Below are 17,566 nucleotides of genomic sequence, written 5' to 3'. Positions count from 1 at the left end.
TTGCCATAATCTCTTCCGATCAAAAAGTTGAGAGTGTGTTGTTCGGGGTGAACGCAGAGTGGACATAGAGAAAAATCTCCTCGAGCAACCGAACGAACGTTATGTGTCTTCTTGAGAGAAAGAGCCCACACACAGCTGTTCAGAGCAAAAGGAAAAGAGCCTCTGGCTTATCTTGTTGGTGTCTTCAGAAACTTTTTTTTTCGCAATTTTTATAAATACATTTCTCTCTTTGGAGTGGCTCTTCATTTTCCAGTTTGTAAAAAACGTCATGATGATGCCGATTCTCTCTAGGGGTGTGATATTTCAAACAAAATGGTGAATCAGCATTTGCATTTCGCCGTTACCGAAATTCGAGCTGTTTCTGTTTTTTTCTACATATATTTCTAGTTTTCTATTTTTCTTTTCTCCTCCCACCCGTTTTATCATTCAGTCACAGAACACGGTCTCGTCTTTTCAAATAAGAACGAAACGAGTGCAAGTGGAGTTTTGCACTGTTTATTGTGGAAAGCTATACCAATAGCCATAACCGTATTTGCTCTCAAAAATATATCAAAACCAATCAGCGTTCACTTGACAAACCATGTCAAGTCGACACACATACTTTTTCGCTCTTTTTCTCTTGACACTTTCTATGACCACCAACAAAGCCAATAATCCATGGTGTTGTAATAATCTACGGAACAGAAAAAACCATAAGACTTCTGTTGGCCAGTCCCTATTTCTTGTTTCTTTTCTGGTTGCTTTTTTTTTTTGGTAAGAAAAGTTTAGAGGGGTGGTGGTAGGAAAAGATGGCAAGAAAGGCAAGAACAGCAAAGTGACGCCTTCTCGCAATCGGCGAAAAGGCTTTATTCTATGAAGCAACGTTTTGTTGCAAGTGCCTCGCTTGCTCTTTTCTTCTTCTTTTCTTTCCCCATTTGCACATTTCAACACGCACAGTAGAGTAACGTGAGTTGCAATAAGAAAGAGATATGCGAGAGCTAGACACAGAGAGACTTAGAGGTCCTTTCCGAATATATTTCATTTTGAGAGCAAGCTAACTGAGCCACTCCCCCCTACACTATTACTATTCCTTTCTTGTTGGTCCAAATGCTCTCTTTTGTGTGCTTCATCGTGTTTTCTTATTCTAGACATGTTATTCAATTCTGACTTATTTTCAGATGGGTGGTGTAATATCCTTCATTTCATTGCGACATCATAATGAGAGTCATATGGTTCCAAGTAAACAGGTGAGAATCACACATTCGATTTATTATTTATTTTTCTCATAATCCACTCGATTATTCAGGTTCGTACTAGGAATGGTGTTGTTGAAGGGTTCAGAATCAAAATTGATGATGAGAAAGAAGTCGACTTGTATCTCGGAATACCGTTCGCCAAACCACCAATCGGCAACCTCCGTTTTAAGAATCCAGAGCACACAGAAGACTGGGATGGTGTCCGAAAATGTGTTCGATTTGGACCAAGAGCCCCACAAGCCGACTTCTTCTGGGAGAGGTTCACCCTTGGGGTCGGAAAAAGTGAAGATTGCTTATATTTGAACGTTTTCTCGCCCACATGGAAAGCAGAAGAAGTTACTAATGGGGTATGTTGTGTTTTGAACTATTTCGGTTCATGAAGTCATAATAAGATTTCAGCTTCATCCAGTTATGGTCTACGTGCACGGGGGTGGTTTTTTGATTGATTCAGCGGTGAAGTATGGAGACGAAGGAATTGCTAAGTGAGTTTTGTTACAATGTTATAGAGTTACTTGTTGAGAGTATGTAATAGAAACACCATGTTACACTCTACTGGCTACTGTGTAGTCTTTTTAAACAGACTCAATTGCTCTTGAGCTTTGAGACCACTACATGTGCTTACTAAGCACCAGAATTTTCTTGAAGTCCAAACAAAAAAAAAGTACGCATGCACTTTTAGAAATATATTTCCTAGTTTTCATTCAGATATCTATGCCGTCATGGAGTGGTTGTCGTCACAATTCAATATAGATTGGGCCTCCTCGGATTCTTCTCCACCGGTGACCAAGTTTGTCCAGGGAATTTGGGGTTGTGGGATATGACTATGGCTTTGCAATGGGTTCGCGACAATGTTCATGCTTTCGGAGGAGACCCCAGAAAAGTGACAGTTTTTGGACAGAGTGCAGGAGGTGTTAGTGTGGATTTACTTGCACTCAGTCCACATTCGAGAGGTTAGTATCTTGTTCAACAGTTCATCAAATCTCTCATAGCCAATACTTAAACGTTTGGATTTGTACGTGATTTTTTGTGACTAGGCTTTGTATTTTTGAACTGTTGTTCAAAAACCATGTCCCAAAAGAGCTAAAATACGTGACTTCACCAATTTTCAGATCTTTTTCACCAAGTTGTTCCAATGGCCGGAAATGGTGAATGTGAATGGAGTACCGTGGGAAAAGACAGGCTGTTCAATGCTTGCAGAGATTTTGCTTACAGAAAGTGTTGGGACGAAAAACAAGAAAAAGGTTAGTTTTTGCTTGTTTTATGTTGTTTCAAACTTCATCGGAATGTGTTACATCAGCAGATACAGTTTTTGTTATTGCAATATCAGTTTCAGATGAAAACGCTAGTGAGAGCATGCTTGCATTCCTCCGAACAAAGAAAGACAAAGAGTTTGAGAAAAGATTGCTCACTAGAAAAGGTGTTGACGTCTCAAAAATTGGACTCGATTTGGCACCAGTCATCGGAAGCAAGCCGAGTGATTTTCTTCCGAAGAGTATTGAAGAACTGAGAAAAGAAGCCCCAAAAAAGAATATAATGGTCGGCACCTGTGAACACGAAGGGCTGCTATTTGGTACACCAGAAAAAACTAAAACTGAGGAATTTATAATATATTTTCAGCTAGTCTCGGGCCAAGCAACTTTGATGAAAAGGGAATCGACAAGTTGCTGGCACTCTTGATCACTGAAGAAAATCATGAAGATTTTGAAGATTTAAGGAAGGAAGCCAAACAAATCTATTTGAAGAAGGATTCAGAAGATGAGGATGATAAGGTAGCAGCAGCAAAAGGATATATTAAGGTACCGACATTTTAGAAAGTTATGTTTTGTAACACAAGTTTTCAGTTGTACAGCGACTTATTCGTGAATAATGGTACATACAACTATGCAGAGAAGATGACAAAACTTGGAAATAAAGTTTACATGTACTCATTCGATTATTGTAATCCAAGAAGTTTTGGAATTCTCTCCCTTCGTGCTCCATTCAGAGGTACATTTGTGAACCAAGATAGATTCTTACAAAACTGGTTAATTTCAGCTGCCACTCACTGTACCGAACTCGCATACATTTTTGGAGTTTCAATTGTTTTCAATTACAAGTACAATGAAGCTGACAAAACGATGCTAGACTTGATGACAAGAATGTGGACGAATTTTGCAAAATATGGGTAAGGAGTGTAGATAATCAAAACTAGTTAACATCAATATTTTGCAGAAATCCAAATGGTCAGTATGAGGACTCCACAGTTTTCGATTTCAAATGGGAACCGACCAATAAAGAACAGTTGACCCAGTTTCTGGCTATCAATGAAACGAAATGCGAGATGCAAACAGTCTATCAAGACAACAGAGCAGAATTCTGGAAGAAAATCAAAATCAGTTCGAAGAATGTATAATTTCTTAAGTCAGTATATACTCATATTGTCAATTTTTTAACTGATACTTATAGTTGTGACTCATTTCCAGCTAATCCTTGATCTTATTTTTCCAGACAACCGGGTCATTATCTCACGTAGTTTTAGAAACATCTCTCATTTATTTTTTTTTGTTTCGACGCATGTAGTTGTTTTTTTTTGGACGGGTTTATATTGATTCTTGATTAGTTTTAACTCGCTTAAATTGCAATAAATATTTGGGAAAGTTCATTGTATACCGTTGTCTCCAAAAAATACATGTTTTTTTGAGAAAATTGAAAGATTGCAAAAGTTGGCTCATTGCTTGGTAAACTTTCAGAACGTTATGATTGATTGCTACTTTAGATCGGAATTTGATCAAACATCATATTCTAATCTTTTGTTATTTTTCAGAGATGAAATGTTTCCTAAATATAAATGGAGAAATTCAACTTCTGAGAAAAACGCCTTGTAAAAGTTTTTATCTGGCTTCTATTTCAAATGATCCATGATTCTGGTTTTGCAAACTTCTCTTCCTTTTCTCAGGATTTTTAGTAATTTTCACAATGAAGAACTTCATCAAAGTTAGGAATTTCACTTTTCTGTTTCCGATAGGATCATATTTTCCTTTCTAGAACTCTGATGAGTATTTTTTAAAAAAATATTTTGGTAATAATACTAAGAACTAGGTTTTTCATCGGCTTTTTGCGTGATTTGAAGTATAACTGATCACCTAAAACAAAAGTTCAGTTTAGATTTTTGTTTTTTTTTTTCACATTTCGGTGTTCGATGTATTCGAATATTTCAACCAATGAAATTCTAAGAAAGGTACCACCAAAACACGAATCACACCACCCTTTTTTGAAATTCAAATATTTTCTCAACGTGTGTCCGCGAAGTAACAAAGTTTACATAAATAAAATCTAAAATCTTATTTTGCTCTTAATCTTTCAACCGTCCTCTTCATTTTTTCCATTTTCAGTATTCACACGTCTTTTTCTGTTTGAACAGACGTCTACTTAAAATTCTTGCCATTGAGACATATGAACTGGAAGTCTCAAAAAAAAAGAGATTTCTGTTTGAGCCGGTCAGGATTAATTGTGTTGAGCATCTTGTTGTCTTGTGTGATGAGCTGAGAGTTTATTTCGTTTTGCTCACTCCGTGACGATAAAAATAGATTAATGGCAACATAGGTGCACGGAACATGTGGCGACTGACCTCCTCGATCTTGTCAGATTGCGCCTAGTTTTTTGATGTGTTAAACAAGAGTCGTTCTTCGCTACGACGATTTGTCAATCAGATCCAATGTATGTTATCTTTCCATGTTCTTATATCAGATATAATGTTGAAGGTGCATTGATTGATGAGATCTTGTTTAACTTTAATCTGTTTCATAATAATGAACTCCAGCATTCAAATTAGAAGCTAATGTCAAAACTAGGCATGTAATATGATCCTGAAACCAATGACTCCAAAGTGGACCAGAAAACTCTAAAAGCTGGTTTGAAAAAAAAAACAATTTTCATCTTCTTCACAAAACGAGTAAAACATTATTTTCCAGCTAGCTCTGAACCAGCTTCTTCTTTTTCCAGATCACACTTTTTCATTCTGTCTTTTTGTTGTAGATGTTCCGTGCAAAAGTTAACAAACAAGTTTAAGTTCATCATCATTATCTCTGTCGAATAAACCTTGATATCTATTAGTGGTATTTTTATTCATTTGTTTTGCATACAAACTTTTGGCTTGTTAACTTCTTTCTAGTTTCAAATGAAGCATGGTCACCATCCTTCATTTGGTCAATTCTAATTGTTCTATTTTCCATTTCAAATGGAACATGGGATGAACATCTTTTCCACCATCTTAAAAAATGTTTTCAAGGTTTACTAATCCGTCGAAAAGAAAAGAGAATCGTACATCCCATTTTTCAACTTGTCTCCTCATCCTCTCATCCTCTATTGTCCATATTCACTAATCCATGTTGTTTTATTTTTCTGAGAATCTATATATTTTCTCCCTCTCATTTTTCTTCCTTAACCGATATGTGTACTCGTGCCAAACTCGTGCTAGTTTGAGTAAACGCTCGTTTTTTTCTTGATCCTTTTCAATATAACTGCAAGTAACGACAAGGAACAAGTGATGCCTTCATCATTATTGAAATTTACGTAGCCTCAAGCGAAAACCGCTCGTCTAAAAAACAAACTCGACATCCACATCCTTCGTCTCTTTTTCGACCGAAAGGGCTCTTCTATCCGAGTTGGGAACCATGTAAATTGGTCTCCAAATACAAATTTCCTACTTTTCTACGCAACTTCTCCGAGTGATTGTCAAATGGGACCCGCTCTTCTCGGCCTTCTCACAAAAACTTTTTTCATCTTCCTATCGAAACAACGACGAGTGCAGTGCTGTGGAGTGCGTGTGCAAGTTAAAAATAGAATTGTGTGGATCTATTTTGAGCGTCGTCTCAAGCAACTAGTTTATCGGTTCGTTTTTCCTGACCGGCTATCACAATAGTGAAAAAGGCACTTGGCTAGTGTTTGAGTTGAAAATCTTGTTAGGACAAAAAGATGTTTACGAACTCTGAGATGCTAAAAATCCACTTCTTCAAACCACTAATCCACACGTTTTGGAGAATCTCGAAACCAGAAGTTTCTATTTTCCATTATCCATTTTCCACTTCAAACTGGTTTCCTCGTTTTCTAAGTGCTTTTTTTCGAAAACAGTGATAGCTTCAAAAAAGTAAAATAGAAGAAAAAAATATGTCTGTTAATACTCAACCATTCGAATACCTCAAGTATTCTATTATGCAACCATCTAATAACCCGGAATTGCAGTAACTCATCCGGCTTAATTAAATTTATCAATTTCTTCTGCCCGCTCTCTTTCATGTGTCTTTCATAATTTCCGTCATATAGGCCCATTCATTAATGATGTCTCTTCTCTTTCTCTTCTATATATGTTTTTGTGTTCTTCTGTTATCGATCTACAACTTGCTTACTGTGACGTCGGGAACACTCCGGAAACCGGTGACGTGTGACACAAGCCATGTATCCATCTATTCTCCAACTCTTTTTCTTTCCTTCCTTCGGACACTCAGATGAGTAAAAGAAGAGTAAGGAGAAAAAACTTTGATCTAGGCGCTTCTTTTAATATACATTTTCTAGTGCCTCACAAGTTCTCATCACTTTTCTTTTGCTTTAGTGCAAAATTCGTTGTTCTCAAAAGATGTCTCATTTTTCTTGTCCGCTCTATCTTTTTTTTGAGATAATGTTTACTACGATATTCTATTGTAATGAGTATTTCCTTGTTTCTTATAGCTATAGGCTCCAACTTTGTAAAATGACAACTTGCACAAACTATTTTTGATAAGCACATCTACCTTTTTCAGAAAATGCTCCTATGTTTTCCGTATTAACAAATAATTTGCATAATAGTACAGCTTAAAACTTCGAAAGTTAAAATTTAAAAGTGCAAATTTTATTCATTGGGGACTTCGAGAACAAAAAATAGGAACTAATGAGTGCAATTTACTCTGATTCAGAGTTGCTCTAGCGGATTAATTCTATCACACTGATTCACCATAGTTGCTCCGAATGTCTGAAAGCTCTCGAGCGTTGTTAATTTCAACTAGACACATTTCAAAATTATCTTCAAAAGTCATTATCTTTTATCACGTTTTTTTTTGAGTTATGAAGATTTTAAAGTAATAATTCAATTAATTTTTGATTATCAATTCGGAAAAGTTCATTTTCAATTCGTTTTTTGTTGTATCATTAAATATTCTCATGATTTCAAAAAATCTAAAATTCTCAACTTTTGCTTCGAATTACTTCATAAAATATTTGTTAGTGTTCTGAATTTATAAGTTTCAAGACGAAGTGCTTTTCAACTTTCAAAATCTTGTTTATTATCCAAATCCAGAGTCTAATGTTTTTACCCGACTATCACTTTCTCTACTTTTTGCATCATTTGTCACAATTTTATATGTCTAGCTCTTCATTTTTTTCTTTCTTCATCATCAAAAAGAACCAGCTTGTCGAACCAGTATAAGTTCGGTTCGTATCTTCTCTCGCTCTCCAGTTACCCAACAAATGTTGCCTCATGCACGCCCTCTTTTTCTGTGTCTTTTCTCTATCCAATTCCACATTTTTGGCACAAATCCAAAAAATTAGTCTCCAGGGGCGCGCAGTGCCTCATTTTATTCCACCCTCTACCCTAAAATAACATCTATGGAGAAAGTGTGTGCAGTTTTTGCCTCACTGTTTTTATTTTCAACAACTTCTGGAAACAAAAACTATGTTGAGTGGATTCTTCATCGGAACTTTGTTCGGAATGTTTGAGGCTTCAGCGTTTGTTTCGAGAGTTTTTGCAAAGCATAGTTTGATTCCCTAAGCTTGCTTACTGTAACTCTTGAGTTTGGACGTCACATCTCATATTCCTCTCACATTTAGGCTACCCAGATTTTTGAACACTTTCCGTCAGTCACAAGCTGTTCTTGTCAGAATGGATATTTAGGCGAAATAGAACAATTGCTTTCCAGAATTATGGAATAACCATATTTTCCGATTGCTTTTTTATTGTTCCACTCGAATATGTCTGTCACAAAGCTCCAACGATCCTGTCAACAGATTTCTAGGTGCTTTTTGACGTTTTGGTTCCGGTTTTGCGCTTTGAATATGTCGCCTTTTCTCAATTTCTGATTGAAAATGTTTGATGAAGTGGTCATGAATAAAATAGAAATCACTCTCGTTCGACGCGTGTCGATTTGAACCCAACGGGGGATTGATGCTTTTTCCGAGTTTGACAAGGCATGTCAAAAGCAAAACTCGACAGCCATTCTTTTTTGATTTATTTTCCTCTATCTTTGCCACTTCCAACTATGACCTATCAGCAGAACGGTTGTTATTTTTAAAATATCATTCCTGTTAACTCCCTGGTGTTTAAAAAGTGAAAGTGCTATTCACACGTCATATATTTTTTTCATCTCGCATAATTTTTCTATTTGTGTGGAGTTCCTTGTTCATTTTATTATTCTGCTCTCACACCCTCTACTAATATCATTTTCTTGAAATTTCTTCAAAAATATCTGTCTTCAGAACAGATTTTCAGAACTTTTTCCAGGTTTTCAGCTGGATTTCCTTCTTGTAAAATGAATATTCTGATGAAAGAGAGAACAAAAAACTTATATCCCTTAGAGTATGTCAGAATCATTATTCAGAATAAAAACTGCTCATTTCTAACTACTACTCACTACTCAATTTAATTCCAAAGAATTCAAAAAAAAACATGAAAAGCGAGGGAGGGGGCGAGCAAATATCTTGCATCACTATCTATCCTTCTTCATCCAATTAATTTTGTTCAGTCTCATTCAGTAGTAATCTATAGTGTAGGCTGGTACCCAATCAAGCTGGCAAAAATGTCTGGGTCATACAGCCCTCTTTAAATGAATCATTTTCTTCATTTAATATGCATCTTGTTTTGATGTGGAAAGCCAAAACACTTCATCAAGTCTAGAACGGCAACTATCTGACAAAGCACTGGAAAATGATTTGTTTTTTGCAGATTCCGAGAGTAGTCAAATTGTGTTTTTTTCTTCAATGGGTTGCTTAGACCTGTGAAAATATTTTGGTCTTGTCCAATCAAGTTTTTAATCAAGCATTTCCAGTAACCCATTCGCTATGGTTCCTTATCTAGAACACACCGGACAATTCTATTTTGAGACTAGGAAGCTTGATATAAATAGTCGAGAGTTTCAGTTCTAGTCGATTAAACTTTTATAGTTGTTTTTCCGTTTAGTCTTCTAGAACATTCCTCGCAATACAGTTTTAGTCACGTTTCCCAAATATGTTCTTGTTTTCCAAGTCTGCCATATATTGGTCCACTGGTCCATTTCTATCTCTAATTAGTCAACATCCACATGCATTTTATTGAATTATTTTTTATGCGTTTTCTTCTTTTTTGGAAGACGGAACGTGCATAGATAATTACAAAAATGCCATAACGTTTGTCTGCCTTTTTTCCTTCTTTTTTCTATTTCTATTTAATGGACGTTTAATGATGGGATTGTTGAATGTTGCCCAGATACCATAATGGGAATGTTATGAACATTTTGTCTACACTTTTTTTATTCATCTAGAATGCTAGCAGGCTATTCTTCTTCATCACAAAAAGAAACGAGTGGGTTGGTTTTGATATGACAAAAAACTCAATATTTGCTTCTCAAACTGTTGTCAAATTGCGGAAGCTCAAGAAGCGGCACGCTTTCAGATGATGTTATGTGTTTGTTATATGAGTGTTGATACTCGAGTTCTTCGAAGCTCTGGGGACCAATTCGACAGGCTGCCTAGTTTCTTTTTTTAGTGCCTTTTGCTTGTCTTGAAGCTATTCGTTCTCAATTGTCCGCTCTTTTTTACTCAACGAGGAAGCATTGAGACCAGTTGGATTATGTGATGTGATACAACAAGACATCAATCACTCCCCATTTTTTGTCAGAGGGTAATTATTGTCTCAAGTTAGAAAAGAAAAATGGAGAAAACGTGCAAGAATCATTGTAACCCATTCCCATTTCATGACTCTTGACTATATACTATACCAAACCATGGTGCCACTATTTGGGAGCGTCTAAAAATAGAAAAAGAACAACACTACCAAATTTTTGAGGATCGTTGCCCTCTCAGTCCAACATGAACTTGTGTTCCTGTTTTGGACACTCCCGAAAAAGCGCCAAACTTCCAATTTCAAAAGAAATTTTCGTCTCGTGACAATTCTTAATATATATAGATTTTCAATTCCCTTGATGTCGTTGTTTTTCTACAAAATAATTTTTTCTGTGCCGAATTTATCAACTTTTCAGCTCTCTTCTCAACTCTGAGTGTTTTTGTTTTTTTCATCCATCAAACTATTTGACACACATTTCTGTTTTCCAAAAAATGATAACTTTTTCGAACATCCCAGTATTCTCATTTCCGTTGTCTACATGCAAAACTAAATATTCTTCCGGTTTTAGAACTCCCAGACTATAAACTTTTGAACTTCATTATGAGAATATGTTATCTTTCTTTTAAAGTACAGTACGTAGGCACGTTCGATGAACAAGGACAGTCATTGTCTAGATTTTTCTTGAATCTTCGGTTCTAGATAGTGACCTTTACTTGATTAGTTACTCAGATAACATCATGTTGCTATTTATACAGAAAGCCCAAATTTATTCATAACACTCCCATATTGTGAAAATTCTAAATTGGTATCATCCATTGTTTACAACATCCATATCTTTATGTTTGAACCCACGCTTGACAATGAATTGCAAATCAGCTAAGCTGGCATGTCTGAGAAACGGAAGTAACACACTACAATGAATTACATTCAGAGTGACTCAAGTCGTCGGGTGCAGCCAGGTAACCCAAAGGGTAAAGTATGTAGGTGCAAAGTTATATCAGGTTTCAAGCTCGTCATAATGGCGGAAAATCCGGAGGGAGATGTCCGAAAATGGCAACAAAAGTGTGCCTTTGTCTGTCTATCGTCAGCTAACACCGCTTTGTCAATGTCAGCCCAAACGCTTGCCGCTTTTTTAGAGTTGGTCTTTCTCTATCTGTCCCGACGAAAAATGTTTCTCGAGCCCCTTGCTCTCGATTGTATCTATTCTATTACCTTTTTTCGTGGTCAAGCACTTTGTGAACACGAAATAGGATGGAAGAGAGGAGAATGATGGACCCGTCGACCCAGCGGGGCCCCCGGCATGAAACAAACTTCGTCATTTTTCGATTGCCTTCGTCCGAATTGAATTCTCTTTTTTCCGAGTTTTCGTCGGGGTGTGTGTTCCGAGAAAACCTTCTTCTATCCATTGTCGACAGTTGCCTGCTTGGACTCGTAATGCGAGAAAAGAAAAAGAAAAAAGATATCATGGAATTCGGTTTTGCAAGTAATAAACACACGAACTGAACTTTCCTCTGTCATAAACTTTCTTCTCGAAACCTTATCCTCCCCGACATTCCATAACTTTCATTACTACACTTTGAGCGTTTCGTTCATTTGATCATTGAAGAATGTTTCGGTTTGTTTATAAGGTTTTTTTGAGATACTTGTCATTATTGAAACACCAAACTACCAATTTTTGAGTTTCGATTCGCGCTCACGTATTGAGTTATTAGAAAAAAAACTTAATGAAAACTTCTAAACCTAGATGATCAGGAGACTGAGTGTGCTGAGAGTAGTTATTTTTGAATATTTTAATAAAGTAGATGTTTGCTCAGTGGGAGGTCAAAGAGTTGGGTACCGATGGATCTGTGTCTCTATAGTTGACATTCATCGGTCCTAACGAAGTCATCAAACTCCAGAATCGAAATTCTGAAAATGTCGCTCTATCCTTATAGTGAGAACGAAAACAATTCTGCATAACAAGCAAAAACGAAACGATAAGTTGTTTTCTGAAAAAGGGACACCTTTTCTAGAAGTGAACAAGAAAAGTGTGAAAACTTCAAATGAGATTCTATCTTTGGTCTCTTCCTAAAAGTTTACAACACCTCCTTTTGGTTTGTAAACATGGGAACAAGACTTCAATTGACTTTCTTCTTTCTTTCTTTTCTTCAATTTCATTTTTCTCACAAATTGGTTCACCTTTTCAAACATTTAATACGCGTTTTCCCCTTTTTTTGCCACAAAAGTTCAAAATGCTATTAAATATGAATAGCGGTGGCGGTTCGTGCTTCCTCTCTTGGCTCCCGGCCTTCTCGATTGCCCCCTGCTTCCCAACTCCCAGTCCTTTTCCCCATTTTTATTGTATTGGTCATTCACCTCCGAAATGCAACTTTTTCGCCTTTTCTCATCCAATTCTTCATCCATTCCGGGGGGCGACGACAACTACGTGTTTCTTTGCGCCCCGTCTCTTCCCTACTTTTATTCGCCATACGGGCCCGTGTCCTCTTCTTCATTCAACATCTTATAGATGCGCTCCGTGAAAAAAGACGGCAAAGAAGAAGAGGGTTGCTCCGCCCCCAATTCGTGCCGTCATTTAGTTAGGTTGTGTGCTACCCTATTCTCCTGTGCTAATTTTTTTCTAGTTGCTTTTCTTCCTCCTATCAACAGACTCGAGATTATTTCTAAATTAACGTGTTGTCTTGTTCCGCATATGACATGTTTCTTCCTCCCCCATCTTTTGTCAATTAATTATATGTCTTCAGGCTGTAAACCCCTACCTCTTGCTCGATAAAACATCAATACTGAAAGAAAAACTTTCCATCAGCGAACCCTAGACAGGAAAAGTAATCACTTCCTCTCAGGTCAACTATCCATTCACCACTCCGAGTTGACCTTTCTCTTCTTTTTGATTTTTGCTCGGAGATTTGAGAAGGCTCCCCTCCCTCTTCTCTTATTTGATTCTCAATCTCATTTGTACATAAAATTTGAGGTTCTTGTTCTTCTCGTATAGTCGTTTAAGGTGCATTTGGCCTAGTTTTGATGCGAGCTCCTTGGAAACTTACGAAAATGATTTTCGTAACCAATAATTAGTAGGTTGTGAGCTGATGTTGTGGTCAACTTTCCGTCATTTCTCCCCAAAACTAACCATTACTAAAGATATGGAGATGTCAGTTCCTTCTTGTCGTTTCCATATTTTGTTGTGTCCAAAATATATTCAATGCGGCTCCACTTTCGAATAAAAGAAACTGGAAATTCAGCAATAAACCGTTTCATCATCTTTAGGTTACCCTCGGCGGAGCGATGCCCCCGTTCCGTTTTGATGCATAGATTAAGAGACGGACTTGCTGCTCTCGAATGTTAATTGACCCTAGAAAAACGCTTTCTGCAATTTTTCTCTCTTTTTTTTCAGTTTTGTTTAGCTTCCTCTTCCTCGTCAGTTTTAGGTTAGCAAGTTTCTTCGTAGAAAGTTCATGGACCATAAATTCGAAATAAATCCAACAGGTACTATAGATTTGTCAAAAACAATATCGTGATGTATTAGACCTTAGAAAAGATTTTCCATCAGAACTTGAGACATTTCGTTTGATCACGGTGTTCCAGAAATTGAGAAGATGAGGGGGTCATATGAATCAGTAATGAGTAGTTATTATTCAGAGTAGGCTCGAATGAATAGTTATTAGATGTCACTATTCACTTGTAAAATGAGAAAGAAAAGTGATGGAACAACGTCCCTCATCTATTATTTTTTGTTCAGGTCTGATAGCACTGTTTATTATATAACTAAAATTGACGTCAGAATAGTGTGATATTGTGAAGTAGGAATTGAGAAAACGTGTCGACGTGAAGATTTAAAAAGGGAAATCAGAGACAAGAAGGAAAACGAGAAGTAAATTAGTCTGAATCCGTCTCTTACTCGAACAATCTTTTTATTTTGATGTCACGTTTCTATTCTTTACTGGTGTCTCTTATAGTGTCAACAAACTATGTTTTTGTCAATTTCTTCTATAATCTTTAATAACCGAATCTCTAAAACTTCTTTTTTTGCTCTTTAATTGTTTTTCTTTTTCTCAAAGCTCTTTGTTTCAGAAATTCGATGAACGAAACGCAATGGCCCTTGCTCGGACTTTTCTCCATCTTGATCATCTTGGCTCTATTCGGTAACCTGCTTGTCTGTGCTGCCATATTATGGGACCGATCACTACGGAAGCAGCCAGAAAATCTGTTCTTGGTATCACTAGCAGTTTCGGATTTGTTGGTATCAGTGTTGGTGAGTGGAAGGACTAATGGTCTTTCATCGTCAAAGTTAGCACTGAAACCCTGTCTATCAAGTAACCATTTTTCCACAGGATACGTGTTCTATGTTTTAGTCAAACTAGAAAATAACCCTGAGTATTTTGAAAGCCTAGGATACAAGAATGTCCCGAGAAGGATGCCTTAAATCTAATTTGAGCGTATTGTTGCTGGAGATAGCTCCGAATAGAAGAAGTGGCACACTTTATGTTGACATACACGGAAGTTAGCCGTTTATCATAGCCAGAGCGGTTACGAGGGTCTAGTATGGTGTACTGTTTTTCCAGATGTAATTCGAGGCTTCTGAACTTTCAGAGTATTTGTTTTTCCCAGTCTTAAAACTACAAAAAATATCGAAAACTCAATTTCAATTTCCTTTAGATATAGTGTAGTGTCAAATTCAACATATCCGGTAGCATTTTTTATTGCGCAGCGAGCGTAGCGGAAAGAGTCAAATGGGTCGAGTCACACTTTCTGTTGATTAAATTGCACCTAGACCTTGCTCTCTTTTTTTTGATGAATCTCACTAGACACGCGAAGAGGCTCCGAAAGAATTGCTGACATCTAAAAATGGAAACAAGGATGTAGGGTTTTTGTTCAAACAAATGAAAGGGTATTTTTGGGTCTGATGATTAAAAGTTTTCAGGTTATGGTGTTTGCTGCAGTGAATGATATATTGGGGTACTGGCCGTTTGGTCAATTCTACTGTCAGTTTTGGATCAGTTTTGACATTACTACCTGCACAGCTAGCATTTTGAATCTTTGTGCAATTTCTCTGGATAGATATTGGCATATCAGTAGACCAATGGTGTATATAAGGTTTGTCCGCATGAATTGGACACTCAAAATTCACTAACACATTCAGATATTGTAACCGCCGTCGGATAAATTATGTGATAGTTTTGGTTTGGCTGATCTCTGCCGGCATCGGAGCAGCCCCACTTGGATTTGACTTTGGATCGAAAGTCACTATCAATACGTTTGTATCCGATGGTAGATCAATGAACAACCTAAATTATTTCAGTCTCACGGGTCTGCCAGTTTGTGAGATGAGACTACCACTACCGTATGCCATCTCCAGTTCAATGGCTTCATTTTTCTTACCAGCCATGGTTATGGTTATCTTATACACAAAATTATATTTATACGCTCGCAAACATGTGAGAAGTATTAAAACTCAACTTCAACAAGCGACATCGTTCTTGATAATGCAACTTGCATCGGAAAAGATACGCGAGGTAATCATTCAGTTTTCATTTTTAGAAGCTCCAAGCAGAGTAGTGCTCCAGTTTTTTCTCTTCCAAGTGCCTGAGAGTTTGAAGACATTTTTGCATTTTATTCCATTTTTTGATCATGCTCGATATTATATCTTTCCATGAATACAAGAAAAGGAGAGCCCTATCCCTCTAACATTTTTCGCAATCCACTTACATCGAATCCCTTTTTTGTTTTGCTTAATCCTAACAATTAACAGCCAGCTTATAGATAGAATGATCGCTTTTTGGGGCCAGTCATTTTTTGGATTCCATTAAATTTTCATTTGAACGTTTAGTGTTGGTCGCCTACCGCCTAAACCCCATTTTGAGTTTTTTTCTCCAAACCATCCCAAATTCTTCTAAACCTTTCCAATAGAATGAAACTGATCCCCCGTTTTCCAAACTATACCTTCCTCTCCTGCATGCTTGTCCGCATGGCGTATCATTGTGCTTCCCAGGTAACGGCCGCAACTCTGAAGGGTGAAGCTCTCCTGCCTCCCGACTCGCCGGCTACCGAACGGACGACGATGACCGTCTCGAGGCATTACTCGCGTCGTTCGACCACAACCACAACAGCGACACCACGACGTGGAGACAATAAAACTAGTTCGCAGAATAAGGTTGAATCAGTGAGTTGTGTAGAAATTCCTCCCCCATTACCCCCTATATTACCGTATACCATTACTGTCTATCATACCTAACACTCCCTGCGATTTCATGTTATTCACACTGGCACGGTTTTATTTCTTACACTGCGTTCATTCAAAAACTTTTTGAGTTCTTTCTTTTTTTAGACTGTTTTTCATTCAAAGAAAACATGCAGTGTAACCAGAGTGAATTTGAATTTGCAGTGATGTGCCAATTTATGTTAATATTTTGTTGAAATTCCCACATAGCATCCATCAGGACTATTACATGTCACTTTTTAGAACATCTGAAAAGTCACCATACCTATCTAGCAGTCTATACATAATCACCTATCCATAGAAACTTATAAAACACTTTAAATAGAAAAAAGCATTGATATTGCTCGTCAGCTACACTAATCAAGCTTTTTAAAGCTTTTTGCTCTTTGGTTTAAAATTCACACTTTGACACTATTTTCAATTCTTTCGATCGCCACCAAAACACACGGTTTTGTCGAAGTGTTTATTTTTCGCTTTTTGCACTTCAATATCGTGAAATCTGTTTAGGAACACACACGTTTTCAGATTCGCTCTTCAATTTTCTCAAAACTCAATTTCTTGTGTCCGGCGAGATTCAAGAATCAACGGTCTCCGCAAGATCCTCACACTCCGGCAGCTCATAATCGTTCAAACATCAGCGATCAAAAAGCGCGGTTAGAAACAGAAGTACGAATCGTCTCAAAATCAAATGTATCATTTTTCAGTCTCACACTCGGAGTTATTATGGGAACCTTTCTTGTTTGTTGGCTTCCGTTCTTCACTGTCAACATACTTCGAGCATGGCTACCCGAGATTTTCAGCTCAAAAACCATTATGGTATCAGATTCCTCCTGTACTCAGAAAACTCTTTAATTTTACAGGCAGTTACATGGCTTGGATATGCAAATTCTTCTGCTAATCCTTTGATCTACAGTATTTTCAACCGAGACTTCAGAAGAGCATTCAAGAAGATTATCGTAAAGGTGTTCGGGTGCTGTTGGGAAGAACCTGATCTCAATAAGTCAATGTAAGAACTCGTGACGTAACTGTTAGAAAACAAAATTTTTAGCTCGTCAAGATATGCTGCGCCTGACCAGATTGAGCGTCGTAGATCATGCACAAGATCGTCGGAATCGGCACATGACAACAATAATGATGCCAATGCAACTCGATTGAATCTTCTGTCGAATAATAACGAGGAAACCATTCCTGAATGATTTTCCCTTTTTTTCGAATAGTCGCATGCTGCTGAATCAAGACAGTCATATAAATCTCTTACCTTACGGGGTGTTTTTGTTTAAATTTGGTCTCAATTTC

At 37.2% G+C, this 17,566-nt stretch overlaps 2 protein-coding genes across 2 annotated transcripts; both read left to right on the top strand.

Moving 5' to 3' along the window:
- Positions 1 to 1,157: 1,157 nt before the first annotated feature.
- GCK72_024259 (uncharacterized protein) lies at positions 1,158 to 3,627 on the top strand (the record flags this gene model as incomplete). The annotated part of the gene is made up of 10 exons (XM_053735799.1): positions 1,158 to 1,226; positions 1,286 to 1,582; positions 1,635 to 1,717; positions 1,941 to 2,185; positions 2,345 to 2,476; positions 2,569 to 2,805; positions 2,853 to 3,031; positions 3,077 to 3,221; positions 3,270 to 3,399; positions 3,447 to 3,627. 10 exons carry the CDS (start codon positions 1,158 to 1,160, stop codon positions 3,625 to 3,627), a joined length of 1,698 nt encoding a protein of 565 aa, XP_053579365.1.
- A 10,504-nt stretch (positions 3,628 to 14,131) lies between these two features.
- Positions 14,132 to 17,466, top strand: GCK72_024258 (uncharacterized protein; the record flags this gene model as incomplete). The annotated part of the gene is made up of 9 exons (XM_053735798.1): positions 14,132 to 14,305; positions 14,975 to 15,147; positions 15,194 to 15,307; positions 15,353 to 15,566; positions 16,043 to 16,213; positions 16,796 to 16,923; positions 16,975 to 17,086; positions 17,131 to 17,276; positions 17,319 to 17,466. 9 exons carry the CDS (start codon positions 14,132 to 14,134, stop codon positions 17,464 to 17,466), a joined length of 1,380 nt encoding a protein of 459 aa, XP_053579364.1.
- Positions 17,467 to 17,566: the final 100 nt, after the last annotated feature.

Source organism: Caenorhabditis remanei, chromosome X, assembly GCF_010183535.1.
Source record: "Caenorhabditis remanei strain PX506 chromosome X, whole genome shotgun sequence".
NCBI lineage: Eukaryota > Metazoa > Nematoda > Chromadorea > Rhabditida > Rhabditidae > Caenorhabditis > Caenorhabditis remanei.
This window is presented reverse-complemented; position numbering and strand designations above follow the sequence as displayed.